This window comes from Epinephelus lanceolatus, chromosome 8, assembly GCF_041903045.1.
Source record: "Epinephelus lanceolatus isolate andai-2023 chromosome 8, ASM4190304v1, whole genome shotgun sequence".
Lineage (NCBI taxonomy): Eukaryota > Metazoa > Chordata > Actinopteri > Perciformes > Serranidae > Epinephelus > Epinephelus lanceolatus.
Genome location: NC_135741.1, coordinates 1,322,517 through 1,349,697, shown reverse-complemented (window position 1 = coordinate 1,349,697; position 27,181 = coordinate 1,322,517). Strand labels below are relative to the sequence as shown.

General features: G+C 43.3%; 1 protein-coding gene across 1 annotated transcript; it reads left to right on the top strand.

Annotated features, from left to right (window-relative positions):
- Positions 1-22: 22 nt before the first annotated feature.
- On the top strand, positions 23-26,912 carry elk1 (ETS transcription factor ELK1). Its single transcript, XM_033628052.2, has 11 exons — positions 23-895; positions 15,483-15,691; positions 16,000-16,185; positions 16,306-16,479; positions 17,224-17,370; positions 17,499-17,993; positions 18,083-18,221; positions 19,725-19,867; positions 20,055-20,138; positions 20,318-20,419; positions 26,674-26,912. The coding sequence occupies exons 1-11, from the start codon at positions 871-873 to the stop codon at positions 26,770-26,772; spliced, it is 1,803 nt and encodes a 600-aa protein (XP_033483943.1). The 5' UTR covers positions 23-870; the 3' UTR covers positions 26,773-26,912.
- Positions 26,913-27,181: the final 269 nt, after the last annotated feature.

Genomic DNA, 27,181 nt, shown 5'->3' with positions numbered 1-27,181 from the left:
GCCCGCAGTGAGCAGCGCTGTTTGGGGGCTGACGAGAGGAGGGAGGCGGTGGGGGGCTGTCACAGCAGCAGGCTAGGCTAGGCTAGGCTAGGCTAGGCTAGGCGATTAGCACGCTAGGCTAACAGCTTCAGCCCCCAGAAAAGCCTGAACTTGGAGAAACTTTGTCAAAAATCAGTCGATTAATCGGCTCCTCCGGAAACACCTGAGAACATTAAAACATCGCTAATTTGCCGCCAAAACAAAGGTGTTAGCCTTCCAGTGTTAGCATCGCTAGTTAGCCAGCTAGTTAGCTAATTAGCTCCCACCAGTGTTGTCAACACATCCAGGCTGTGACAGCAGGGGTGTAGCGGAGAGAAACACATCCACTGTAACGTTATCCACAGAGATACTTAACTTCTACTTTATGTTAATGGACATTAATTAGCATTAGCATATTAATTAGCACCAAGTTATATGCGGCTAAAGGCTGTGAAGGCGCCTGTCAGTGCTGTCTGAAACATAAATCTGTTTTATGTCGGTGTGTTATTGGACGGTGATTTTCGGGCTGAGCTGAACTTTTAATTTCTCCGTGCTGTGTGTAGTTAGCATGGAGGCTCTGGAGCCTGGCAGCGGCAGCGGCTCGGAGCGGTTACATAACGCCAGCAGGTCGAGGGAGAAGCTGCTGCACGTCGCCTCCTCCTCAGCCTCCTCAGCCCGGCTCTGACAGCTGTAAACTGCTCCGACATCCTCCCCACCCTCCACCCACCCCCCCAATAGACGGACGGACAGACAGACAGACGGAGACACAACACAACAACAAGCACACAGCAGCATGGAGCAGATCTGAGCCTGCAGGGACACAGACACAACACAGGACACATTTCGCTCAAGATGGATTCAAACCCGCTGATAAACGGTGAGAGATGCTGCTGATGGAGCTGCTGCACGTTGTGTTTACATGCTGCAGTTGCGCGCGCGCGCGCGTGTTGCAGCCCTGCGTGTGTGTCTGTGCAGTTTGGAGGGAAGCAGCAGCAGCAGCAGCGTTGCAACAGGTGTGTGGAAGCTGCTGAGGCCTGCAGCAGCCTGCAGCTCAGTGTGTGTGTGAGTGTGAGAACCAGTTTGAGTTTATACCTTCAGAGTGAGGACATTTTGGCTGGTCCTCACCTCACACAAACCCTCAGAGGCCTGTTTAGGGTTCAGACTTGGTGTTTAGGTTCAGCTTTAGGTCAGTGTTTGGGTAAGACATTTAGTTGTGATCAGGTGTGAAAGTTAGCACCAACCACCAGCCAAATGCTGGTAACACATGCAAGTGGCTGCCAGATTTTCTTCAGTCACCACCCCAAAAAACAGTGGTCTTCTTCTGAGTGGCTGGTGGATTTTGGAGTCTATCAGCCACAGTGGCAGGTGGACAAAAAGCCCTGGTTGTGATGGTCAAGGTGAAGGCCTGGGGAATGCACTATGTAAATGAGTGCCCTCACAAATATAGAAGTACAGTGTTTTGTGTGCGTGTGGTTGGAGCAGGTATTATCCTGAATGCCAAGTTGGAGCTGGTTTGTTTTCTGGCAGCGTGTAGAAACATGCAGCCTGAGAGCTCGTCCAGTAGAGAATGTTTCGACAGGTGTGTCTTCAGGTTGTAAAAGTCTCTGTCCTCACCTGAACCAGCTGTAGCCAAGGGAAGAGACGGTGAGAGCATGACCAGACATCAGAAGTAAACTTTCTAAGATTTATGATTCTTATTTTATCAGGGTCCCTGCAGCTTCTAAAAAGTCTTGAAAACATTGAATTCAGTAATCTAAAAAAAAGCCTTAATTGGTGTTAAAATGTCTTTAATCAATCTTTCAAAGGTCTTAAAAATGCTCCGACACAGGGATCAGGATTTTATGAATCTTTTTCTCTGACCTTGTCTTTTAAATTCTCAAATTAACTGTAACATCTTTGTTTAAAAAAAATATATTTTCATGCTTCTCACATTAACGTCACGTAGATGAGGACGGTGGAACCAACAACACTTTTTTTTTTTTCCGTCAGGGACGTGATTTTAATAGGATCCATATCCGCTGATGGATAACATTAACTACTCTTCCTTGGGTCCGCACAAAACATAAAAGACATAACAACAGATTTGACACTTAGAGACAAAACAATCCAGTGATATTAAAATCAGAAAAGTATAACTAACAGTCTTTTGATCTTAAACATATTATGCATTAAGATTAAATTATATTTTACCCTCGTTGTTTTATTTTTTCAACATTTAAAGGAGCTATATGTAAGAAATCTAAAGCAAATAGTCGTAAAATCCTCCTATTATGTCACAGAGACTAAGGAATGATGTTCATATAACATACTGATCTCACCGACAACAATAGTACAGCCAGAATATTTGCATCTAAAAAAATTTTTTGCAGTCTGCAAATCATGTTTATGTTTTGAATTTGTGTTTTGGCCTGTTGCGCCACCCACCGCCGTCTACCAGTCACACAGTCAGTAGAGTCTCAGCATCAGTTACAGTTACGACTGAGCTACAGCAGCACGGCAAGCAGCGTTAGCAGTGTCCCGGTACATAGCATTAGCAGTCTCCTCCGCTGTATCCCAGCAGCAGCGTTAGCAGTGTCCCGGTACATAGCATTAGCAGCCGGCTCCTCCTCAGCTGTATCCCGGCAGCAGCGTTAGCAGTGTCCCGGTACATAGCATTAGCAGCCGGCTCCTCCTCAGCTGTATCCCAGCAGCAGCGTTAGCAGCAGAGAAGCTGGACTTGCTCGAACGGTCCGCTGGAAAACCGAAGATCAAGGATGCGGCGACGCGGCCCTGCCACAGCAGCCGCCCGTGGGCAAACAAATCAGTCTCCAGCGTGTTGCTGTCCAGCAACCTCGAATCTGTAGGGGAGGGGGGGGCGGACACGACTCGCTGCAGTATTTTGAATTTGAGTGCAGTAACCGTTTTGGCCACATTCTTACATACAGCGCCTTTAAAGTAGATCATCACCTTTCCTCAGAACAACAGCAAAAAAATATATATTTTATGTCACAGTAAACATTTGGGTAAAACTGTCACTAACCCATCACTGATGTCAGTTTGTGTTCAGAAGACAGTGTAAGACATCCGTCACAGTTTTATCTCTTTATATCATTTAGTCTGACAAACAGTCTGAAACCCAAACATGATCAGTTTATCACCTGAAGACATGTCCTCACAGCTGAGAGGCTGCAGCCAATGAATGTTTGACAGTTTTGCAAGATAAAATGACTTCAGTGATTAAATGGTTAGTAAAGTAGTCGAAGATTAATTTTTTGTCAGACCACTAATTGATTAATTGTTTAATTTCTGCCTAAAATGAAGCCACAGATCAGTATGTTCTGATCCGAAAGTTGTGTTGTGTGACTGTGATCAGCTGATGATTGATCGCAGAGAAGTTAGAGGTGACAGGAAGTTGTTTTTAAACTTTATTGACATACAGATACGACCAGAATTCCATCATTGTTTTTTCTTACCGTCAATACACTAAAACACAAGAGTGGATGACGAAAAACAGGAATAACAATGTTGTTTTTTTATTTAGCTGACTTACTATGGATGTGTCTGAAGGCCCTGACACACCAAGCGTCTGTTACAGTAGTCGGTGTGGTTTGTCCTGCACCGTTGGCCCCCCATTGAGCATGTTGAGTCAGTGACAGCACAACCCGTTGGAGTGAATGAAATGAGTTCAGTTCAGCGCACGAGAAGAGAAACAGGAAGTGAGGAAAGTAAACAAAGAGCTAAAGTCCAGATGGAGGGAGACCAAAACAGACTTGTTTCATATGGTCAGATTATTTCTCTCTTCAGCAGAAACTCCTGATGGTTTGTGTTATTGTTCACTGGGGCACAGTAAATATGCTCTGATTGTGTTGTTCATGTGCTAACTGACTAACTAGCATCACGTCTTCTGTCTTCCTGTTTCCCTTTTTGAATGATTACAATGACACGGTCTGCTGGTATTTCCTCTCACGCAGGTGCAGAACCTACGTGCTGGTTGGCCGTCAGCTGTAGTTTATCTGATGTGCAACTCTTTGACTGAGACATGGCGACGTCGGGCAACACAGCAGGGGGCCTTTGTCACCGCTAGTTCTCTGAAGTCGGTCTGGTGTGTCTGGGCTGTTTCAGCCCGTCTATTAGGGATGTTTATTCAAGTATTTGCGTCCCTGATCTGAGTCCTTTAATATTCATTATCTGCAGATAATGAGTCTGACCTTATATTTACCTGAATGTTGATTACGTATCAGGACATTTCTGACAAATTGAAATCGATGATACATCTGATCTGACACACCTGATTTTTCAAGAGCTACTTCCTAAATACTGGAGGTCCTGATTCCAAAATATAAAGTTGATCATCTTAAAAACTTGATCAGATGTGAATGAAAGTTTAACTGGACAATGTGACGTCTGGAAACTGACATGAAAAGATCAGTCAGAGAGGAGGTGTCTCTCTTCGTTGAAGTTGTTGGAACAACAGAAACAGTTACTTGTGGTGTTACAGAGCGATGCTTCTGATACCTCAGGGGTGTCCAACCCGATTGAATGGTAACCTGAAAATACCAGGGGGCTGCTGCTGCTCGCATCATACGGGTTATTTTAGAAAAATCACATTATGAAACGGATGCAACTGTTTCATATGTGAGTGAAAAGTTTTTTAATTTGACACCTCTCCAGAAAGCGACAGCAGGAAATATCTGGTGTTAAGTAATTGTTTGTTTGTTTACCATCCTTCGCTATGAAAACATGTCAGTTCCGCCTGCGTATTTCCTACTTGGTGCATTGCTACAAGTTGTATGATTTTCCTGCCGTCCTGAGGTGAATGAAAAAAAACTCTCAATGATCTTGCTTTATTAACCATTATTGTGTTAATCATATAGGATATTCTGAAAGACAAGCTGAGGGCCGTTTAAACTCAGTCTGGGGGCCACAACTGGGCCCTGGGTAGGGGTGGATGATATGGTCCTGAAATGACATCAGGATTTTTCAGGGTATTTTGTGATAGCAATATTATTGACAATTGACAAATTAGTAAAACAATACTTTATGATTAATTTAAGAACATAGATTTGAAACAAACTCAGTGATCTAGTTTCACAGTTTGCTTCAAATCTTCAGTAAAAACTAAAGAAAAATGATCTCTCATTTCTTTAGTTTGTGAACAACAACAGTAACTCAGAGTCAGATTCAGATTCTGTCACAATATTAATAGTTCAACCAAATCAAATCTACCACTAATTACACATTTAAACAAATGTCCCCTGGGATCTATATATATAAATCATCTCTAACCATTAGGCTGTAACCTGTGACAGGCTGTTATGACACAGTCACATATATGGAGTTTATTCACGTAGGTTCAGAGAGGAGAGGGAGAGACGCTGTGCTGCTGCCAGAGGAGCCGCTGAATGAGTTCCCTCTGAGCGCTAAGAGAAGGAAAACATTCAGGACGCCACACTTTATTCCACACTACTGAAGCTGCTCCTCTTTCTGGAACCACCAAGGAGTCGGGAGTCATTTTGCTTTCAGCCATGCTTGTTGTTGCTGTGGGTAACAGTATGACGTCAATATGTCAACAAGGTGAAATACTGCGAGTATCACAATATAAACTTTTAATATCATATTAAAAATTATACCGGTGTATTGTTGTGAAGGATATGACGCACACCCTCCTTCCCCGGGCTGGACTCTGGACATGACTGTGTGCTATAAACAACCTTAGATTCAGGACAGACACACAGACAAGTTTCATCTGTTCTGTCATCCTCTGACTGAGTTACATTCATTAGTGATCAGCTGATATGACTTCTGTGATTTTAACCGGTGACAGTGATGTCAGCACCGCTGAACATGAGAAGCTGCTGCCTGAATGTTTTCCACACTGATGTCTGATTATGTTGTTGCTGCTGTACTCACGAAAAGAGGAAAAAACGTAATAAGATATAATTTACCACATGAGGACTCTGTTAATATTTCTCAGAGTGATCAATAAAAAGATTAGTAGTGAAATGAACTGGTGAGGGACTCAACCTGTGCTCTCCTTACAGACGTGATGCTGACTGTTATCATGGAGACAGGTTGAAGTTAGTGATGTAATATTCACACGTTGTCATGGCAACACTGACGCACTCTGATGTGAGTGTTGAATAGTGTTTGTGAGATGTGACATGTTTCTGATGTGATGTGTGTCGATGATCTGAGTTGTGTCAGTGCTGTGAGCAGTATCACAGCAGTATTATGGTAATATTACAGTATTACAGTAGCACTGGTAGTATTACAGTAATATTAACAGTATTGGTAGTATCCTCAGTGTCTTCTGCCTGTTGTTGAGATTTGATTGACTGACAGATGGCTGTCAGGAAGCAGAGAAACCACAGTGGAACAGGACGTGGTCACAAAACCACACTCTTCTTCTCTGATGGAGAACGTGGTTTGGTTCTTTTTCCTCTGTCAGTATTCTGTTCTGCTCTGTTAACCGTTTGAAACAACTAAGTGTTCAGGATATTGTTTGAGACTGCACCTTGAGAAGCCCGGTACAGTACTACAGGTGTCATTTCACAGCATCAGAGATGCTTTATATCCTGTTGTGAGCTGTTGCCTTTTGTTAAAGTGTTTGTTCAGTGTTTATAAAGTGTCATACAAAAATGTTCCTTATTTTTATAATTATAATTATTTACCAAAATGTGTCCTCAGTCCCCAGCGGGAGGATTGTGTCAGTATTTAGCCCATTTTACACTGCATGCTCACAGTGAGAATATCGCACAGTTAGGCTATGATGTATTGCTGTCCTGTAGATAAGATACAATGGCAGAATGAGAGGACAGAGTTGTCTCACCTTTAAGTCGCCACAGGAGGTGGCAACAGAGCTGAAATGGTATATAGACGGGACAGCTGGCAGGATGAGACCATGGGCACAATGGGTTGACGTTTTGAAGACGTGGGCAAACCACTGTGAGAGATTTTGTAAAAGCAGCTGTTAGCAGTTAGCAGCTAACTCAAAGAAGAAGAACAGCAGCTGCTAGCAGTTAGCAGCTAACTCAAAGAAGCAGAAGAACAGCAGCTGTTAGCAGTTAGCATCTAACTCAAACAATGAGGTCCAGGAGCTCCTTACGGTTCCACAATGTCGGCATGACGTCTAAAATCACACTCTGGAGCAGGATGATGCTGCCATTGTTTGGTTCTTTGTAAAAATGCAAAGGAGGCAGAAAGAAAGGACTTAAAGGACACCCCATAGTGTGAAAGGGCTTTTGACAGTTGCACCTCTGCCTGTTCATAACACGTGACTTACTGATGACTGTTTTTGACACATTGACCTATAAAGGTCAAGGTTTTTCTTTCTTTGAGCCGACATCTTTGCCCCGTCTAACAAAGGTAGTCATGCAGGGTAAAACGCTAAGGTTTTTTTTTCACTTGCCCGGTCGGGCAAGTTGGTCAGAGATCTACTTGCCCGAAGTCAGTTTTTACTTGCCCTATAAAAATTGTTTAATTTGTTTAAGCTATCAGTTAACAAAGACTGCAGTTATTTTTATGTTATGTAATCTTTATTCACACTGTATTTATTAATTAAAACAACATATGTCATGTATTGTAGCTTAATTCCTACACAAAAATGACAGTGTCAGGGCTTAAAGTGAAAAATGTGTCAATCATTCTCCGTCTATAATTTTGGGCCCTACTTGAGCCATGCCCACCTCTATTTATTTTTCACCCCTCTCTCCAGTTCTGCTGTATTAACACTGGGTTTAATATATTTTGCTTCCATCTCTCTGCCCTGCTCTACTCTACTTCAACGCTACTTAGCCCTCTCTCTACTCTACCAGTAGACTACCACATCCACCTGTGGCACTAAGCGCACACAGCAGTGTTTCCCCTAGGATGGAGTTGTAGCAGCGGAGGTGAAGCACACGCATGAAAAATAATTTTCACATGTGTGAAACTTTTTTGCATGCTTGCAAAGCACAGCCTGCTGGGATGTTTCTATGTATCTACTGGCACCAGAAGGGCTCTTTAGGACTAAGTACATACAGTACATGTGTGCACAGTAATGAGCAGGTGAAATGTCTGTCTAGCTGACATATGAGGTGTCTCAAGATTTAGGAACATACAATTTTATTGAGTATAATAAATTAAAAAGTCACTTGACATGCTGCTGTTTTGTGCTATGACCTATTTAAGTGCTGGAAGTTGTTATTTACGTGACAACGCCTGAACGCAACACAAGCTCAGCATGAGTGCCGTACTGAGCTGCTGTGCGAGCAGCATGTTTGTCTGTGCGTAACAGCAGTCTGTTGGTTATTTACACACTGTCCATTTCAATAACTTTGTCAGCTGACAAACTGCACCGGGCTCGGGGTCAGGTTTGGTCAGGAAAATGCAGCCCGAGCCGCTCGTGCTCACCTGTGTGTGTGGCGGAACTCCGCCGTGCGCGATACAGAGAGCAGAGGAGAATTGTTAACACCTGACCATGTAGAGACAGAAATGACACGATGACATAACACCATAAATAGTATATTGTTATGTTATTATATGAAGCGTCTGTCGCGCAAAATAATATCAATGGGCGCTGTGGGCAGGACATTGTTACACAGCTGTGCCTGTGACTTCAGGCAGAGAGACGGCTGCATCAGAGCCGAAGAGCACGTTTTAAAATACATTTATTTTATCAATTAGTTATTAACTTTGACTATTTTTAGCAGTGAGTTGTTAGTTTACATGCCCGACCGTGAGTTTTACTTGCCCCGGGCAATCGGGCAATCCTTATTGTTGAGCCCTGTCATGGCAGTGCAAATGATTTATTATTGGCTGTAGATTCAGAGTCAGCATCTGTGCTACTGTTGCTCGATCTAAGTGCGACATTTGACACAGTGGATCATTCTATTTTATTGGACAGACTTCTCAGGTCAGGTGTTCCTGTGGTTGAGATCTTACTTGTCAGACAGATCTCGACGTGTCTTATACAACAACACATTCTCTGAAATGCATGCCGTTAGTCATGGGGTTCCACAGGGGTCTGTACTTGGTCCACTGCTATTTTCTACGTACTTGGCATCCTTGGGTCAGATTTTATGTTCATTTGGGATCTCTTTTCATTGTTTTGCAGACGATTTACAGTTGTATACGCCTAATATCCTGCAAAATGGTTCAGAGATAACTAAACTTGAGACCTGTGTAGCTGCAGTTAGGGCATGGTTATCTAGAAATTTCCTGTTACTTAACTCGACTAAGACAGGTCCTGCAAAATTAAGGCATTTCTATGAACGTATTACTTTGTCTCTGGATAATTTTGTGATTTATTGCAGTGACAGAGTTAAGAGTCTTGGTGTGGTCTTGGATCAGACCCTCTCATTTGATTTTCATATAAACAGGGTTCCTGCGGATCCTTAAAAAGTCTTAAAAGGCATTGAATTCATTAATCTAAAAATAAGGCCTTAATTGGCATTAAAATGTCTTAAATCAATCTTTCAAAAGTCTTAAAAATGTTGACACATGGTAAGTAGGATTTTATGATTGTAATTAGTCTCAAATCTAAAAATAATAGGTAACATTTATTTTTTTAAATAATTTGCCGAATAGCAGTAACGCCACGCAATCACGAGAGTGGAACCAACAAAACAGTGATGTGTTTGCGGCTGTGACTCTCAGAGCAGATGCATGTCGTTCATGTAGCAGTCGGACCACATGGGAAAGTTTGAATGTAATGAAAATTGGCTGTCCAACAAAGATTTTTCTGGATGGCTGAAACCGGTACCAGGCAATTTATACGAGGCACAGTGTATTTTGCGCAAGAAATGTTTCAAACTGGGCACGATGGTAATCAAGGCAGTGGAGTCCCACATGCACAGCGCGAAACACAAAGCCTCAAAATCAAGCTGTCAACAAACGCCAGGTATTTCACAGTTCTGTTCTACTCTTGTCTCTACCGTGCCTCCACCCCCATCTCCGATATCAACAATCAGGACAGCAACACCAAACCTCCGGAAAATGTTCGGGTGCACGCCTACGCTAAAAGCAGAGGTACTGTGGTGTCTGAACACCGTGACAAAACACCAATCATACAAATCAAATGAGGGAGTTGGAGATTTATTCATTTATTTCATTTGTGTTGATTGTGTTGGTGGTCTTAAATTTCATTTCAAGTGGCATTAAAAAAGTCTTAAAAAGTCTTAAATTTAACTTGCCTTAAGCTGTAGGAACCCTGATAAAGGACCAGAATGGCCTTTTTTCACATACGGAACATTACCAAGATTCGACCTATCCTTTCATTTAAGGATGCTGAGATCCTTATTCATGCTTTTGCCACATCAAGGCTAGATTATTGCAATGTCCTTCTGTCAGGTTTGCCTAAGAAGAGTTTTCGGGGTCTTCAGATGGTACAGAACGCAGCAGCTTGTGTTTTGACCGGAGCGGGTAAATATGAGCATATTACTCCTGTGTTAGCCTCGCTCCGCTGGCTTCAGGCAGAGGTTAGAGCAGACTTTAAAGTGCTTTTGGTTACTTAAGGAGCGGAGCCTGTGTTGCGTTCAGGCGTTGTCATGTAAATAACAAATTCCAGCACTTGAATAGGCCATAGCACAACACATCAGCATGTCAAGTGGGCCGAGCCTGAGCAAAATATTGTCAAATACCATGACGCCGATATGATTTTTTTTTTTAAAAAAAATGTGATTTTGTCACACCGCCCAGCCCTAGCTAGTTCCACCATTCGAGTCTGACCTCTGATGGCACATGCTGTGCACTAAGGTGCGTCACCTCAATACAGCATCTCCGTATCAGTTTAATAAAAGAGGAGCATCTGTATTTTTGATTGTATTTAAAATGACACCTTCGGGGTTTCTAAATACTTGTTGTACCGTAACACCTTGACACCACCCGATCCGAATCCTAATGAACATGAATGAGAATTAAATCTCTTTAAGTTTTTGACTGTTAGTCAGACAAAACAAGACATTTGAAGACGTCACCTTGGACTCTGTCTCTTGAATTTGGTTTAATTTGTCACATATTAACTCAGTTTCTAGAATCAGAGACGAGATTTGTTTTGTGTTGAGGTCCAGTTTTTTCTTCCCCACAGTTGTTAATATAATTGCTGTTGTTTGTAGCCGTGGTTGTTCTGGTCAGCTCCCAGTGTGAAGTGAATCATACTGGGATGAAAAGCAGAGAGGAGCTCAGAGAACGTCTCTGTGGAAATAACACACAAACACGCACTACCTTTTGTTGTAGCGATGCTCGGAGAACTGAGATAAGCTGCTGCTGTGTCCATTTGCTGTTACACACACATACACACATACACACACGCACATGCACACACACACACACACAGTATGACCTTATATCTGATGTGTGTGTTATCTGTCTTCATGTGTGCTGTTTTCCTGTGTGTGTGTGATAAACCTGCAGAGCTCAGGTTTCCTCTGATGTGTCACTGTCCTCTGGTTGTGAAGTACAGGACGCTCTGAGACTTCTTCTTCTTCTTCTGCTGCTGAAGCCTCCTCTGTGTCATTACTGAGCAGACAGAAGCTTTGTTTCAACACAAAGACAAACTGTCAGTCAGATGCAGTAGAACAAACCCAGCTGTCAGTGCTGCAGATTGATGAAGGCACAGAAGCTAATTACAGCCACCAGTCTGATTATAGATGTGATTTCTGAGTGTGTTCCAGTGTGGGTCAGTCAGTGCTGACAGTCACATAAAACCTGACAGTGTGAGGCGTTCAAGGGTTCCCACTGCTTGTCTTTTCACTCAGTTGCTGCCCATCGTTCTCACTAACATGATGTCAGTCAGGTTTGGGTTAAGGACCATTGACATCAGGCGTGTGAGAAGGAGAAACAGAAATAGTGTTGTGTGATGTGCACTGTCAGTCGGCCATCTTTCATGTTGCTAACAGGAGCAACGGTTCAGTTCAGGATGAATGTCGACAATCAAACGTCTAAATCTTCCTTCAGATGTTCACAAAAGAAATATCAACATGTTTCAGCTTCTCCTTTCAAGATAAATCCAAACAGTGATTGTCTTGAAAAGAGAAGCTGGGAGGTGCTGTGCGGTGGTGTGCGTGCGAATGTGCACACGCTTAGGCGACACAGCTGCCAGCTGCAGACCGCTGTTTGTGACCAGCAAACAACAACACCATTTTTTTAATCGAAACGTCGGTGGCATTTCCACCTGTGATGGTACCACCAAAAGCAGCCAGAACATGATCTGTTTTAGGGATGCACAATATTGGATTTTTTGCCGATATATATATTCTAATATTTGGCCGATAACTGCTGCTACTCTCATCACATACTTTCTGATGTATGTAATATTCATTCGTTGTGCAAAACAAGAAAGTGCAGTCTTAAGTGCAGATAAGACCCCCCCCCCCCCCCCACACACACACACACACACACACACACACACACACACACACACACAGAGGCACACATACATTGGCCCACACAGGCGGACTTGCATCCTTGTTTTTCAACATGAAAAAACAAAATTGACACACGAATGAGTACTAAGTAGTCATAAAAAGTACTCGCACTGACTTAAACAGGGTTCCTGCAGATCCTTAAAAAGTATTAAATTTGATTCTGGAAATTTAAGGCCATAAAATGTCTTAAAAAGTCTTATTTTTACTTGTGAGAAGTCTTAAATTTTGAGATGAAACTTAGACTAACAGAGACATGTCTGAAAACGTAATCAAATCTACCTATTACTGTATCTAGTTACATGATTAGTTATATGATTTTATGACTTTATTACTCATAACGCAGTCACAAGTAACGACATCAAGGCAACTTAGAAGATATACTGAAAAACTTGGGACGATGAGAGTCAAAGCATCAGGCACTGGAGCACTGATGAGATGTGAACATGATGTTTACTGCCGTGTATTAATGCTGTTTGTTGGTGTTAAATAGTATTTTTTTTTTTTTGTTTAGGTCTTAAAAAGGTCTTAAAACGTCTTAAATTTGACTTTAAAAAGTCTGCAGGAACCCTGTTAAAAAATGAATGCAAAATGTGCACATGTGGTTGCAGCCTGGAGCCCTGTTACCTTAATGAAAAAGTTGTGCTCACTGCAGCCGGTGCACACAGTGGGTCTTATTCATGAAACGTGAGCAGAAGGAATTTGTGTGTAAACTGTTCGCAGACGGAAATTTACGTGCATGTCCGCATTCATCAATATTTTAGTAGCTCCGATCTTTTCGTAGCTACTAACAAAATCTACTCCTGCTCCTGACCACTCGTAGTGCTTGTGTAAATTTAGTAAAGCACATAAATATTGCTTGTCACTATTGGAAATTACAATTTTAATTCATACTGCCCTTTGTTATGTACACAATACACAGATGCCTTTGAAACACATAATCTAACTCTAAATGACAAAATATTAAAAATATAACACATTTAGTTAAATTAGTTGGCAATTAGCAGGTTTAAGATCCAGATTAGGTTCATGATTGTGAATTATCTATGTAAATCGACTCAATAGATTACACGTTCTTTCTACATGTTGAATGATGATAATAAAAATATCCGTGAGGACAGCCGGATCACAGCCTCTTCGGCCTCGGTGCCTGGGTTCAGCAGGAGCAGCAGGTGGTGGAGCCACGAAGGAGAACGCACCAGCTGAAAGAATTATTTGAGACAACACGTTTTCTTTCTTTATTTTTTTTTGTGTGTGTGTGGCTTTTTGATCATTTGAATGAATAAATCTGATTTGAAAAATGTTTAATTTACGTTGTATAAAACAGAGCTTTAGGCTATTAAGATTCAAATCATTTGAAGACGATGCATACAAACTGCAGTGTTATCCGTATTATTTGTTAAAATAAATGTTAAATAGCTCTACATTCCGACAGCCATCACTGATTTAGAGTTTATCCATTACGCCCAAAACATCTCTGGTTTCCCGTTCCCACTTCATTCAAAACCCCACAAATGAATCTTCTGTTTGTTTGGTGACCGCTGTATTTTTGTGTGTGTGCTTATGCGTTTCTTTGCCTCCAGTTTCATATCAATACCATTTACGCTTCACCTCTGACATGGTTCTTTGTGCTACGGAGACAACATTAACAGCATCTGTTACCTCCCTCCAGGCCTTCACTTTGCCTGTCCCTGTCACACCACTACTAACTGAAGAAAATAAAATGTTTTTTTCTTAAGTCCACTTCACCCAAAATTATTTCGATCTCCGCTTCGGAAAAATTCTTTTTTCTTTCTCTCTCTCTCTTTGTTTGTGCCATGACTGACAGGTCGACAGGATGCACCTACACCTCCTTATATGGTGGTCATTGGCTATTCATGGGCGGGGATTTATGCTAATTGCTGATTACCGGGAGCACGCTGTCACTTTACGATGGATTGGCATTCATGATCATACACACGTGTTTACGATCAAATCTGAGTTTCCCGCGGCATTCCTGAATCCGGAGTAGGTTTTTAGTAGCGTAGGTTTTTATGTGCAAATCTACACACAGATTTACTCACTTTTCATGAATGAGACCCGCTGAGTGTGAAGTGCCTTTGAGCAGGGCAGCAGCAGCAGCAGCAGCAGCAGCAGCTCAAGTCTCTCTGTCTCTGTCTGTGTTTCTACCTCTCTGGACCGCCATCCTTCTGCCTTAGTTACCATTGATGAAAGGTCTCTCACCATGGCGATGGTTTCCAAGGTGTTTCATAGGTTAGTTGTGTAACAGGTCAGCCAATGGTAATGAGGCTCATTTGCATGGCTGACTGGCATCTCTCTCACTGTAATCTGTTTAATGTCGACCTTCTCTGGAGAGTCGCTGCTTCACTTTCTCATTCAGTCCACTCTGTGTGTGTGTATGTGTGTGTGTGTGTGTGTGTGTGTCACACTCTGTCTCTGTCCCTCCATGATTGTTTTATACCACAGACTTCAGTTACTGTGTTGTTGTTTTGTCCATTAAAGTCTTTGATTGTGAAATTCTGGGCCGATACAATGGTTAAAAAACACTCTTTGTTTGGTAGCTGATACCGATGTTTTTATGTTGTTGTTTGTTTGTTTTTGTTGTTATTTATTCCCCCTTCTGTGCTGGAGAAACAAAGACATCTACACTATAAAAAATAACTGAACTGTTAGTCATTCAGCCCTTCATTACTTTACCTTTGGATGAGCACAGATTCAGTCAGACACGTTTATGAAACAACCTTTCACTATTCACATGAAATATATCTTTATTTGAAAAAAAAAACCTCTTCAGAAGTCTTTTAACTGTACATGATGCATCATAATTCCCTTTATAATATTTTATCAATTATATATTGCTGTGAAAACATCAACAACTTTCTCCTTCAAACAGCTCAACTTAGATTGATAACATTTGAACACATCATGATAACATTACAGTTTACCTTCTCCCAATACTTATTTGTGCTGAGGAGAACTTGAACGCATCATTTCTATTTTTAAAAAACAGTTTGGGTACTGAAACTTTACCTTTAACTTGTAACTATGTGTGTTTGTCTCTCCGTCTCTGTCCGTCCCCCTCAGCCATGGACCCCTCCATCACGCTGTGGCAGTTCCTGCTCCACCTGCTGGAGGACCAGCGACAGCGTCACCTGATTTCCTGGACAGGTGAGGACGGAGAGTTTAAGCTGTTGGATGCCGAGGAGGTTGCACGACTGTGGGGGCTCCGCAAGAACAAGCACAACATGAACTACGACAAGCTGAGCCGAGCGCTGAGATACTACTACGACAAGGTACTACTGATACCACTACGACAAGGTACTACAGATTGTACTACGACAAGGTACTACTGATACCACTACGACAAGGTACGACTGATACTACTACGACAAGGTACTACAGATTCTACTACCACAAGGTATGACTGATACTACATGAACTACGACAAACTCAGCCGAGCGATACTACAACAAGATACTACTGATAATACTAGGACAAGAACAAAACAAAACAAAAAAAAATCCTGATCCTCTTTCAGTAATTTGTCTTCCTGTTGTTCTAATTATCTATTTGTTTGTTTGTTTCTGTTTCTGTGTTTCAGAACATCATAAAGAAGGTGAGCGGTCAGAAATTTGTGTATAAGTTCGTCAGTCAGCCCGACCCCTCCCTGTCTGAGGGGCTACGTACTGGAGAGGAGGGCCAGAGGAGGGACACCGCTGACCCCAACAGCCAATCAAAAGGCATCGGGGGCGTGGCCTCAAACTGTCAATCAAAGGGCTTACCCCAGGTAAACTTTGACTTGCTTTGTTTTCTCTTTGTAGATTGCTGCAGGATAAGGACACAGTGTTGATATGAATATACTGATTGATTGATTGATTGATTGATATATTTCTGTATTGATCCCCAGCGTTCTTCACCCAGCGGCCCCCAGAAAAGTTCTCGTAACGACTACATGAAGTCCGGCCTCTACTCCACCTTCACCATCCAGTCACTGCAGGCCTCACCCAACCCACGGCCAATCAAAACAGAGCTGCTGCTACAGCAAGACCCCGCCCCCAAGCTCGACCGCACGCCCAGAGAGGTGAGTGTGTGAAGATGCAGTTAAACATGATTTTGAAGCCATGGATAAAATTTTTTTGATATGAGTAATCTAAATTGATCATAAACCGTTTCAAATTCTACATCATAAACATTCTAAATTAGTCTCTTTGTATTTCCTGTTATTGGAATGTTTGTTAACGGGGTAGCTGACAGGACGTAAACAGGAAACAACAACAAAACTGGTCTTGTGCGAGATGTGATATATGAAGTATTAAAAGTAGCATCAGCTGGTGACGATGGTGTTTCAACACGTTGTGTTATGTGGACATTAAAACATCATCAGGTCATCGACATGAGTCATTACAGTATCGATCAGCAGCACAGTCACATTATCACACTGGAGCACCATCGGGAAAAAACACGGCACTTCCCCTGGACGGTAAAACGCCATCACTGACATGAGTGAATAATCATCAGCTGTCACAGCAGATGTTGTGATGTAAGATAACAGGAAGTTTAATGAACCTTAAAATACAAGGTTATTGTCTACTGGCGGTCCCCGGGGACCTTTGTGCTGCCCCACCATCTTTACCAGGAAATGCCAGCGCACTGAGCTTCAGAGAGCCGGGGACGAATGAGACATCATAATAGATCTGCTAATTATATTTTGCATTATTAATCTAAATCTGCAGAATAAACACTGATAGAACAAAGATGACCATTGAGATCGTCTCCACCTTGATGCCTTTTTCTGTTTTTTTCTCCTCCTCCTCCTCCTCCTCAGGTCTGTGTGTTATCAGAGTCTAAGTCCTCTCCGTCAGTGGGTGGAGCTGTTGACTCTGCTCTCCAGGTGATTGTCACTCAGCCGTCTCCGTGTCCGACTCCGGCTCTCAGCCCCCAGATACCAGCCAACACCACCAGCCAATCACAGGTCAGTATCAGGCCCCGCCCCACTGCTGTCCCAGTTACAAACTGGTCATAAACTGGTCCAAAGTCCGTGGTAAAGTTTTGCCTTGGTCTGTACTCTGTGTTAAGTCCTGGTTTCTCCTTCCTTCCCAGAATCCTCCTGCACCTCCTCTGAGTGACCCTCCTCAGATTTATCTCACCAGCGTCACGGACCCATCCTCCCTCACCCCCCTCATCCCCCTGGGTCCTGTTGGGGGGTCAGTGAGTCCGGCGCCTCCCCCCCACGTACCAATGGGCCCCCAGGGGCCTCAGCAGGACGACTGCGGGGGAGTCAACAACCCGGCCAGCTTTCCCCCTCACCCCCACACTGCTCCTCACCCCCACACTGCTCCTCACTCTCACACTGCTCCTCACCCCCACACTGCTCCTCACCCGTCTCACCCTCCACCTGTCTTCGTCATCATCAACCCCCCTCCCACCCAGCAGCAGCAGCAGCCACAGCAGCCGGCGGCCGTGGTGGCTCCTGCTCCCTCTGTTCCTCCCCCTGCACGTCCTCCTCCTCCACCAATCGTCATCAAGGAGGAGACCCAGCCATCAGAGGAGGACTTGCTGGAGATGGTGTCTATGGGGGAGAAACAGGTGGATCAGGTGAGAGGAGGAGATGAAGAGAGTCAAGATCTCTGCTGAGTCATGGTTCAGACCGATGACTCATGACGTCTCTCTGCTCCTTCTTCCAGGTCCCTCAGCTGGTCTGTGGCCCAGGGGATCCAGAGCCCCCCCTCACCATCGTGGAGAGCCCACCCCCCCCCTGCATGGAGCTGGGAGTCGGAGGTCAGCAGCCTGCAGGGGAGGGGGAGGGCAAGGACACGCTAACAGGTATAGCATCCATGTTTTCACAGACGTGGATTAAGCTCTTACTGCACCTAAACAGGTTTGCAGAGGCGCACAACCGTGAGGCGGATAGATCAGTTGTTACAGTAGCCCCTTTTACACTGCCTGTTCAAGGTGGGTAATTCACACCGTTATTCCACCTCATCGTTTTTATAAAAGGTACAATCACAGAATGGGGGAGACAGAGTTGTCTCGCCTTTAAGGTGGCATCGGAGGTAATAACAGTGCCGAAACGGTGTCTGTATGAATAACAGCTGCTAGGAAGGGTGTGAGATTTTGACAAGGTGTTATGTGTGCAACCCACGGCAGGAGATTTAAAAAGCCGCTGTTAGCAGTTTGCAGCTAACTCAAAGAAGAAGAACAGCGGCTGTCAGCAGTTAGCAGCTAATTCACAGAGGAACAAGAGCTGTTAGCAGTTGGCAGCTAACTCAAAGAAGAAGAACAGCAGCTGTTAGCAGTTAGCAGTTAACTCAAAGAAAAGAACAGCAGCTGTTGGCAGTTAGCAGCTAACTCAAACAATGAGGTCCAGGAGCTCCTTACCCTCCGAGCAGAGGACGAGATCAGCCGCCATATAACAGGGACGCTAAATGATTGTTATTGACACGTGATGTCATTGTTATTGTTTATAAAGAGCTGCTGACACGTTTGTTATATGTCACACTAGAGGCCAACGCTGTTGTGTTACATGTCACGCCTCTTTTGACTCTGCGATGCCACCATGTTGTCTGACATCACACACTGGAGCCACATGATGATGCTGTTGTTCTATGTAAAAGTGCACGCTGTCTCCCCTTGTTGCACTTACGGATAGTGAGCAGAGCAGCTCCCTGAAAGTTGAAGATTCAAATCATCAGTTAGAGACCCCAACTCTTTGGTACTCCACAAACTGGCAGCATTATCAAATTTTGTATAGCGATAAATATTGATATTTATCAATATTGAACAAAAAAGTCAGGATCATATTTTTGCCACATGGCCCAGTCGTAGTTTAATATTAGTATTAAGGAAAGAACAAACACAACATCACACAGCACCGGCCTCCAGATATTATTCCCACATCCAGTAACCTCAGGGGTCGTTCCTCTGAGGCTTCAGCTGGTTACTGGGGTGATAGAGTGAGTTCACACTTCTCTCTGTCTCTCACAGGCCTGAAGCAAAGTGTGTTTTATTCTCAACAACTCATAAGTCCAGCTCCAGACACACAGTGGAGCTGAAACTGTCTGATCTTATTAAACTGAGAATCTGACTGTTAAACAGCACGTTGGTGTGGAAACATAAACACAAGTTTGTTATATCAGATTAAGGCATGTTTGTGTCTTGAGGATCAGATCTGATTGTCTTTTAACTCTGTACTCATCTGGTCCTGAAACTGATGGATCAGATACTGATCGATCAGATCGGGATGTCCCTCCTTCATAAAGTCAGTCACTGTGTTCACGTCAGTTTTTCTGTCACAACAAACACCATTTTCATGTCTCTGTGTGTCAGATCCCTCCGTCCCTCCAGTGACCTCCTCCTCAGCGGTGACCTCTACGGTGACCTCAGAGGCCGCTCCTCCCAAACCAAAGAAGCCGCGGGGCCTGGAGCTGCCCTCCTCCCCCTCCCTCCCCCCAGGCCTCTCCCTGGATAAGGTCAGCAGCCTCTCAGTGTTCTGACTGTAGCTACAGACGCAGTGACTGTATTAACCTGTTCTCTGAACTCATCGTTGAATAATTATGAGCTAATTAATTAGTAACATTTTATTTAAAATGTAATGAGCATCTGGGATCAGCTGGAGCTATGACAGGTGTGACATCACATCCTGTGTTTCCTCTTCAGGTGAATGCAGCTGTCAACAGTTTATTGGCTCCCGGATCAGCGACCAACACGCTCACACCGACTGTCATCACCTCCCACGCTCTGGTAAACACTCACCTGTCAGTCTGTGTGTGTGTGTGTGTGTATGTGTGTGTGTGTGTGTGTGTGTCTCTGTGTGTGACATACAGAGGAGCTCTGCAGTGTTTTTTTCTTTTGTTCTGATAACGTGTGTGTGTGTGTGTGTGTGTGTGTGTGTGTGTGTGTGTGTGTGTGTGTGTGTCCAGACTCCAGTCCTGCTGACTCCCAGTCCTCTTCCCTCCACCATCCACTTCTGGAGCACACTGAGTCCCATTGCTCCGCGCTCCCCGGCCAAACTCTCCTTCCAGGTAATACACCGAGCCCACTGTGCATAACCCTGATCGTGACAGCAACACATTCTCTGTCGATTTTTAAAAACAGAACACAAATATAACATAAAAAATCCCAATAAAAATAAAAGCAGCTGCTTGAAGAATTTGAATGTGAAACATCTTCAGGAACTGTTGTTTCAGTGACGGTAACTTCACAGCGATTAAAAAACGGCCCAGTTTGTGCATCGGTCTGTTTGTCAGCAAGATTACAGAAAAAGTACAGATTATCAGTGGTGTTTCCAGTTTAGCACCCGGCCCACACCGCCTGCATGAGCAGCATGTGTGTGTCGTGGAACCTCTTGGGGTTTTTGTTGTTGTTTTTTTTTCAGCACCTGTGTTAACAGGTTAGAGCAGCCACACCGCCTGCATGAGCAGCGCTCTAAAGAAAAGTAATCTCGCTTATTTTTTCAGCACAACGTGCAGTTTCAACAGAATGATCTTTTGATAGTAACACTGGCTTTATACCACCTTTCAGTCATTTCAGGTGTTATTGTCACTCTGTTGTTTATGACAGGAAGTGCTCCTGGTCCTCTGCAGCTTGACTGTGACCCACCAAAATAAAAAAAAGATTTTTTTTTAAAAAAAAAAGTTTTTAAAGGAGCAACTCCACCGTCAAACTTCAAGTCGCCTGTTTGATCCGAGTTTCTGTAAAAAACAGAAAGTATCACGTTTAGGCTGTTCTCAGGTCTGCAGAGCTCAGATCACACTTAAACCCACAACCACTGAATGTTTCACAGGTTTGTGTGCAGAGTGTTAACTGTGGCTTTGCTCTTCACCTTCATACAGGTTACCACACACACACACACACACACACGCACGCGCATTATCACACAGCAGGATCTGTCAGTCCAACACTCGGCTTTAGATACGTATCTAAAAAGCAGCTCCATGAAGTTCTGTTCAGGTGAATCCTGATGGTGACCTTCTTTCTTTTTCTGTAGCGCCACCAGCAGGTCTAAGTGTCTGTTCACTTTATCTCCAGAAACATTAAAGGTGTCCTCTGCAGGAACTGTTGGTTTCTGTTTGTTAACAGTTTCACCAGCGAACGTGAAAGTGAAAGTCAAATCCACCTTCGTCCACTTTGCATTTCATCTCGCTGGATTTGCATGTTTTTATTTTCAGTGCTGTGTCCACCATTTTCATAGCTTCCTCTTGGATGCATGGTGCTGAAGGTCTGACACCTGGTCCCTCACTTTTTATTAAGTCTGGACCTCACCTGTGTGCCGTACCCAGGAACGTCCCGAACACAGAAAGTAAGAAGACAATAAGAACAGGGATGCGCTGGTGTATTGGCCAAACGTTAGTAATGGGCTGATATCTCTCCTCGTTGACTGCTCCTGGGGACAATAGAAAATGTGTTTGGGGCGAACACAGATCTTTGCTGTAAGTTCCCTTTTTGCGTGTCAGAGGACGCAGCCTGTTGTTTCCCTGATGGTGTTATATTATGAGTGACAAATCTGTGATGACATCAGCAGAAGGAGAGCTAGTTAATGTTAGCTGTTAGTAGTTAGCAGCTGGTTGCCAGAACCAAAAGCTCATGAAGGTTGCACTGAGTTACATAATGATGTGTTTAAACTCTCCTAAATAAACACAGGACAAGCAGCAACCTCTGAGGCTGTACCAAACCTGCAGTTCCTCTAATGTCCACTAGAGGCTGGCTCCAACAGTGAGTCAGTCCCCACAGACCTCCATGTTCACATGTAGAAATAAACATGTTTACAGCCTGGTACAAAAACAGTTTGGTCTCTGGAGCTCATTTCAACATTCATGACGCCTGTACAGACTGAGTTTATATAGAACTCATCTGTTTGTATTTTATTAAGGATTAAAGTTACACAGAATGGAGGGGGCGGGGCCTCTTTGAGTGACGGGCTGTCTGCAGTCACCACAGTCTGTAAGTCAGATCCACCCCTCACTCCTCCACAGCTCCAGCCTCTTGCCTAAATACGGTCACTTCTGGCTCCAAAAACCAAGATGGCAACGACCGTATTTTACAATCATTGCATCATTAAATAATAAACTCCAGTCAGGGGGCGGAGTCTCTGCAGATAAACACACCACACACTGGGAGTGGGTCACAGTCATCATTTCTTCTGTGTGAGTCTATACTTTTATTTTAGGAAATCCTGCAGAGTTTATTTCAAAAACTGTGAGACAAGATACGATCATTGTGGGATTCTCTAAAACTCCTGCGTTATTGGAAACATTGGTTTTAATCTGAGTCTGAATTAGCACATTTTATTCTAATTAAACTCCTCACATCTCCTCTACCACACACACACACACACACACACACACACACACTGTGCACTGCATGTACCTGTACCTGATCCAGGTCTCACACACACACACACACACACACACACACACACACACACTGAGCCGGTGTCTCTGCAGGTTTCTGGCTCAGTTTTTTCTCCATCTGTTTTTCTGTTAACAGACAGTTATTAAAGGTTCAGTTCACTCAAACCATAAACAACATTTTCTCTCTGCTGTCTGTTCTGTTTATTTTTTTATTTCAGTTTAATCATTAAAACTAAAACTGGACCGACATTAAACGTTAATGTGTCCAGATTTAAACATTTGTGTCTGTGTCACTGAGCTGAAACATGACGTTTAAAAGCTTCATCTGAAACAGAGTCTGTGTCCGTCTGAAGATCCACACAGCTCTGTTTGAACCACAACTACTGTCTGAGAAATATAATAAATAAATAAATAAATAAATAAATAAATAAAGAGCAAATAAATCAGCATTATTAAGGAGACATTCAGGAGCTTGTGTCAGCGTGGGACATTACAGCACCATAATGTTGACGCTGTTTATTGTAAACATCATTATCACAGCTGATTTGGTGTCAGTTAGGAAACAGTTTGTAATTTCTGCTGCGTTGAATAATTTTCTTCCTCTGATGAGAAAACAAACCGCCTTCATAAAGAGGTGTGTTTGGTGATTGTGACACTTTGCTGCCTCCTTGTGGCTCAGCCGGGAAACACAGGATGGCACCAAATTAATTTACTACTCATCTCAAATTGGTTTGCTGTTCAGCAGAAATCCTAAAAATGAATTAAATATTTTCATTCTTACACAGAAGTTGTGTTGATATTCCACCAAGTGACACATTTTTACACCAAAACAAAAAAAACTGTGCAAAAATTATTTCATTTTTTATGATAACTTGTTTCTCAATTAAAAAATGGTCTGTTTGAGATTCAGTTGTCACACATGTATAAGCCACAGCAGGGTGTCTGTAGCTGTCTGAGATAAAACCGTAAAACAGATTTCTAATTAATTCTGCAGCTTTAGTTATCATCAGAGAATGATGACAAAATGTTAATCAGGCTCTGTTCACACAGGAAGTGTTTGAGCAGCTGGAGGCTTTTTGTTCAGTTTTTAATGAGAATTAAACTTTTTGCTCGTGTTGTTGCTACGCTCCTCGTGTTTCTGCGCTCTAGGCGCCTGGTGTTTTTGTCGGAGCGCTCTGAACTCCTCAAGTTGAGAAAACTTCATCTCAGAGCAGTAAAAAGGCCCCACGTCATCTCTGCTTTTCCTCATTGTCCAATGGGATGATTTGAGAGGCGGGGCTTCTGTGGTGGTCACAACAACCAGTTTACAGTTGGTAACCAATGGAGGAGAAACTGGTGGTAGTGGTTGCTGGATACCCAGAGCTATACGACTTTACAAAGCACAGTTAGCAGCATCTGAATAGAAAACAGCAGATAAGTGCAGTACTGTAAACGTAAATGATGGAGGAGAAGCTCCTGGACCAACTGGTGGTACTCCCCATGATCCAGCCTCTTTTTTAGGGTCTCATGTACCCACACAGATCTCTGTTTATCTGCTGACAGCCTCTCACCCTCAACCAGAGCTACAGACAGCACCCTCTGCCTCAACATGGCAGCAGCTACACACTGATTACTGCAGGATACACAAACTGTAGACTGATCACACAGGAAGGTTAGGGTGAGGAGGTGATGGGGTGGTTGCCTGGCAACAATAACAAGGTGCAGCAAGATTTTTTTTTACTGGTATCATTCAATTTAAAATAAAAGGCAGTGCGATTTGGAACCTGCTGAACACAACTAAGATAAGATAAGATAAACCTTTATCGATCCAACAATTGAGAAATTCCAGTGTTACAGCAGTCAAGAAGGAGTCGGATTAAAAATTTTAAAAAATTTAGACTTAAAAACTTAAAACTTAAAAACTAGGCATGCAAAAGAAAATACAAAAATACAAGAAACAGTGATAAATAATAATAATAATAATAATAAAGAGTCTGAATCTTTAGTTTTGTTCTTTATTCGTTGATTCATTGTTTCTCAAACTGTTGTCACATCACATGATGAGTGAAGACATAAAGACACAGCTTCATGGACAGATGAAACACTCAGCAGATTATACAGAATCACTTAGCTGTGTGTGTGTGTGTGTGTGTGTGTGTGTTATAGATGTATAGGATTAGAGCAGCTTTAATGTTTCTCAGATCTGATTATAAAATATAAAATCTCTCAGAGATGTTTAACATTAAATCTGATTCACGTGTTGTTTTAACAGAACCAGTGAGGGATGAATACTTTATATAAATTAATTTGTAATTCATTAATTTTATCATTTTATTTTCAGTGACTCTCTGTTTCTGAAACATCAAACATCTGTAGATTTTATCAAAGCTTCATTTTACAGTTCAGTAACTCCTGAATCACTTGTGAATGATTTCTGTTGTAATTACTGGAAAAGTATCAACAGTTGGTTCAGTGAAGAGATGTGGTGTGAATCCTGTACCTGTAGTGTGAACAGAATAATCTCAGGGTCTGTGTCCACATAGTGTTTTTGTCTCAGCGTCTTTTTTCAAGTGTCATCAATGAGGAGTGAGCGTAGCAGGCTGCATGTGGCTGCCTGGAGAAAAGGTGCTGCGCCCGGCATCTTGTCTCAGAGTACTCCACCTTTTTTGTGCGACCATTTTGAATGGTTTAAGTTGAAAATCTCTGAACTTTTGACGTCACTGCCGCTTTTTTTGGGAGCAAGTTGGCCGGCGGACTCTGAGTGTTGCTGCTGAATGTGCTTTTATCACCGTTAGCTTTGTGAGCTTGAAGTTAACTGTGTAGTCAACCCTCTGTTAATGTGGCGTCATGTTAACTACGTGGCTGACGTTAGTGTCATACTGTAGAAACAAAACCCAGGTGCAGAACGTCACGAAAAAAAGCAAGTAGGCCTCCTCCCCAGCGCCCTGCCACTGCTTTTCTGCTTGAAAATAAAATTCTATATGGAGTCGTGCCCTTAACGTTCTGTGTTCTTATGGGATTTTCATGGAGAGGAATAAATGTTCAAGCTCAGTTTTATTTGTCCTCTCTCTGTTACCTGGTTTGTTACACCTGGATGGTTTTACTGGAGAATATAAAACCTTTGTAACCGTTACATGTGAACTGCTTCTTTTTTTTTTTCTTTCTTTCTTTTCCTCTCTCTTTTTTTGTCAGTAAGGCCCCGTGTCCACCAAAGTGTTTTATCCCGGCTGAAAACACCAGGTGATCCTCAGGAAACGCCCAGCTGGGAGCGTTTTAGAGCGCTTTGGAGGCACTGGATTTTTCTGCCTCCGTGATAGCGACAGCCGTTGTTGGAGGCATTATGTTTCCGGGTTGACCATCTGTCCCGTCCTTGTGACCATGATGTCTCAGGAACGCCTCGAGGGCATTTCTTCAAACTTGACACAAATATCTGAACTGAAAATATACTGATTAGTTTTTAGTGGTCATAGGTCAAAAGTCAAGGTGACTGTGACCTCGTCCGTCTCATTCTTGTGAACGCAGTATCTCAAGAACAGGGAATTTTGCGGTGAAAGATCAGTGTGACCTCATAATGTTCTGCATAAAACACTTCTCTGTTCATTACTCAGCGTCATACCTCAGGAACAGAAGGGGAGACGTTGTATAGATCTTCTGTGTGTGAAGCATCCATGTTTTCACTGACATGGATGGAGACTGTCAGAGACACTGGACTGGTGGGCGGAGTCATACAACCACAGGGTGGACTGGTGGGCGGAGTCATACAACCACAGGGTGGTGATTGTAGTCTTTAATGGCATCAGTACTTCAGTACGTTTTACAGTCTCACAGAAATATGGAAACATGTCGTAGCAGATGAATCCTGTAATATTCTGTGATCCAGCTCTCATGTCACACGAAGAAAAGAGTGAATTTAAACCTTCATCTCTCTGTTTCTGTTTCTTCTTTAGTTTCCCACTAATGGCAGTAATCAGATCCACATCCCGGCTCTGAGCGTCGACGGTCTCTCCACCCCCGTGGTTCTCTCCCCCGGCCCCCAGAAACCCTGAGCTTCCTGCCCGCCTCACGCAGCTCCTCACCGGGCTCAGGACTCACATCGCCTCCCGCAGGGTCGGAGGACAACTGGATCTGGGACTCTCCACTCAAACCAGGAACCACGTAGTTTTTGGGCGCTGTCGCCTGACTGGTAAGACTGGGAGATTTGGTGGTTTATGGGGACCTTTTACTGGTGGAATATTCGCAGCTGGAGAATCATCGTCCAAAACAGACTGAAGTCCCAGTTTGGTGAACGCTGGAGACGCCGCAGCTTCTGAACTCCTCTGCTGACAGAATATTTTAAAGATGCAGGTGGATGTCTGGGCTTCATCCTCCTCTAACCCTCATTTCTTTCAGAGGTTTCATAGCGGCGCTCAAACACCGTGACGGGGTCGTGGAAAAAACGGGACGCTTCTCTTGACT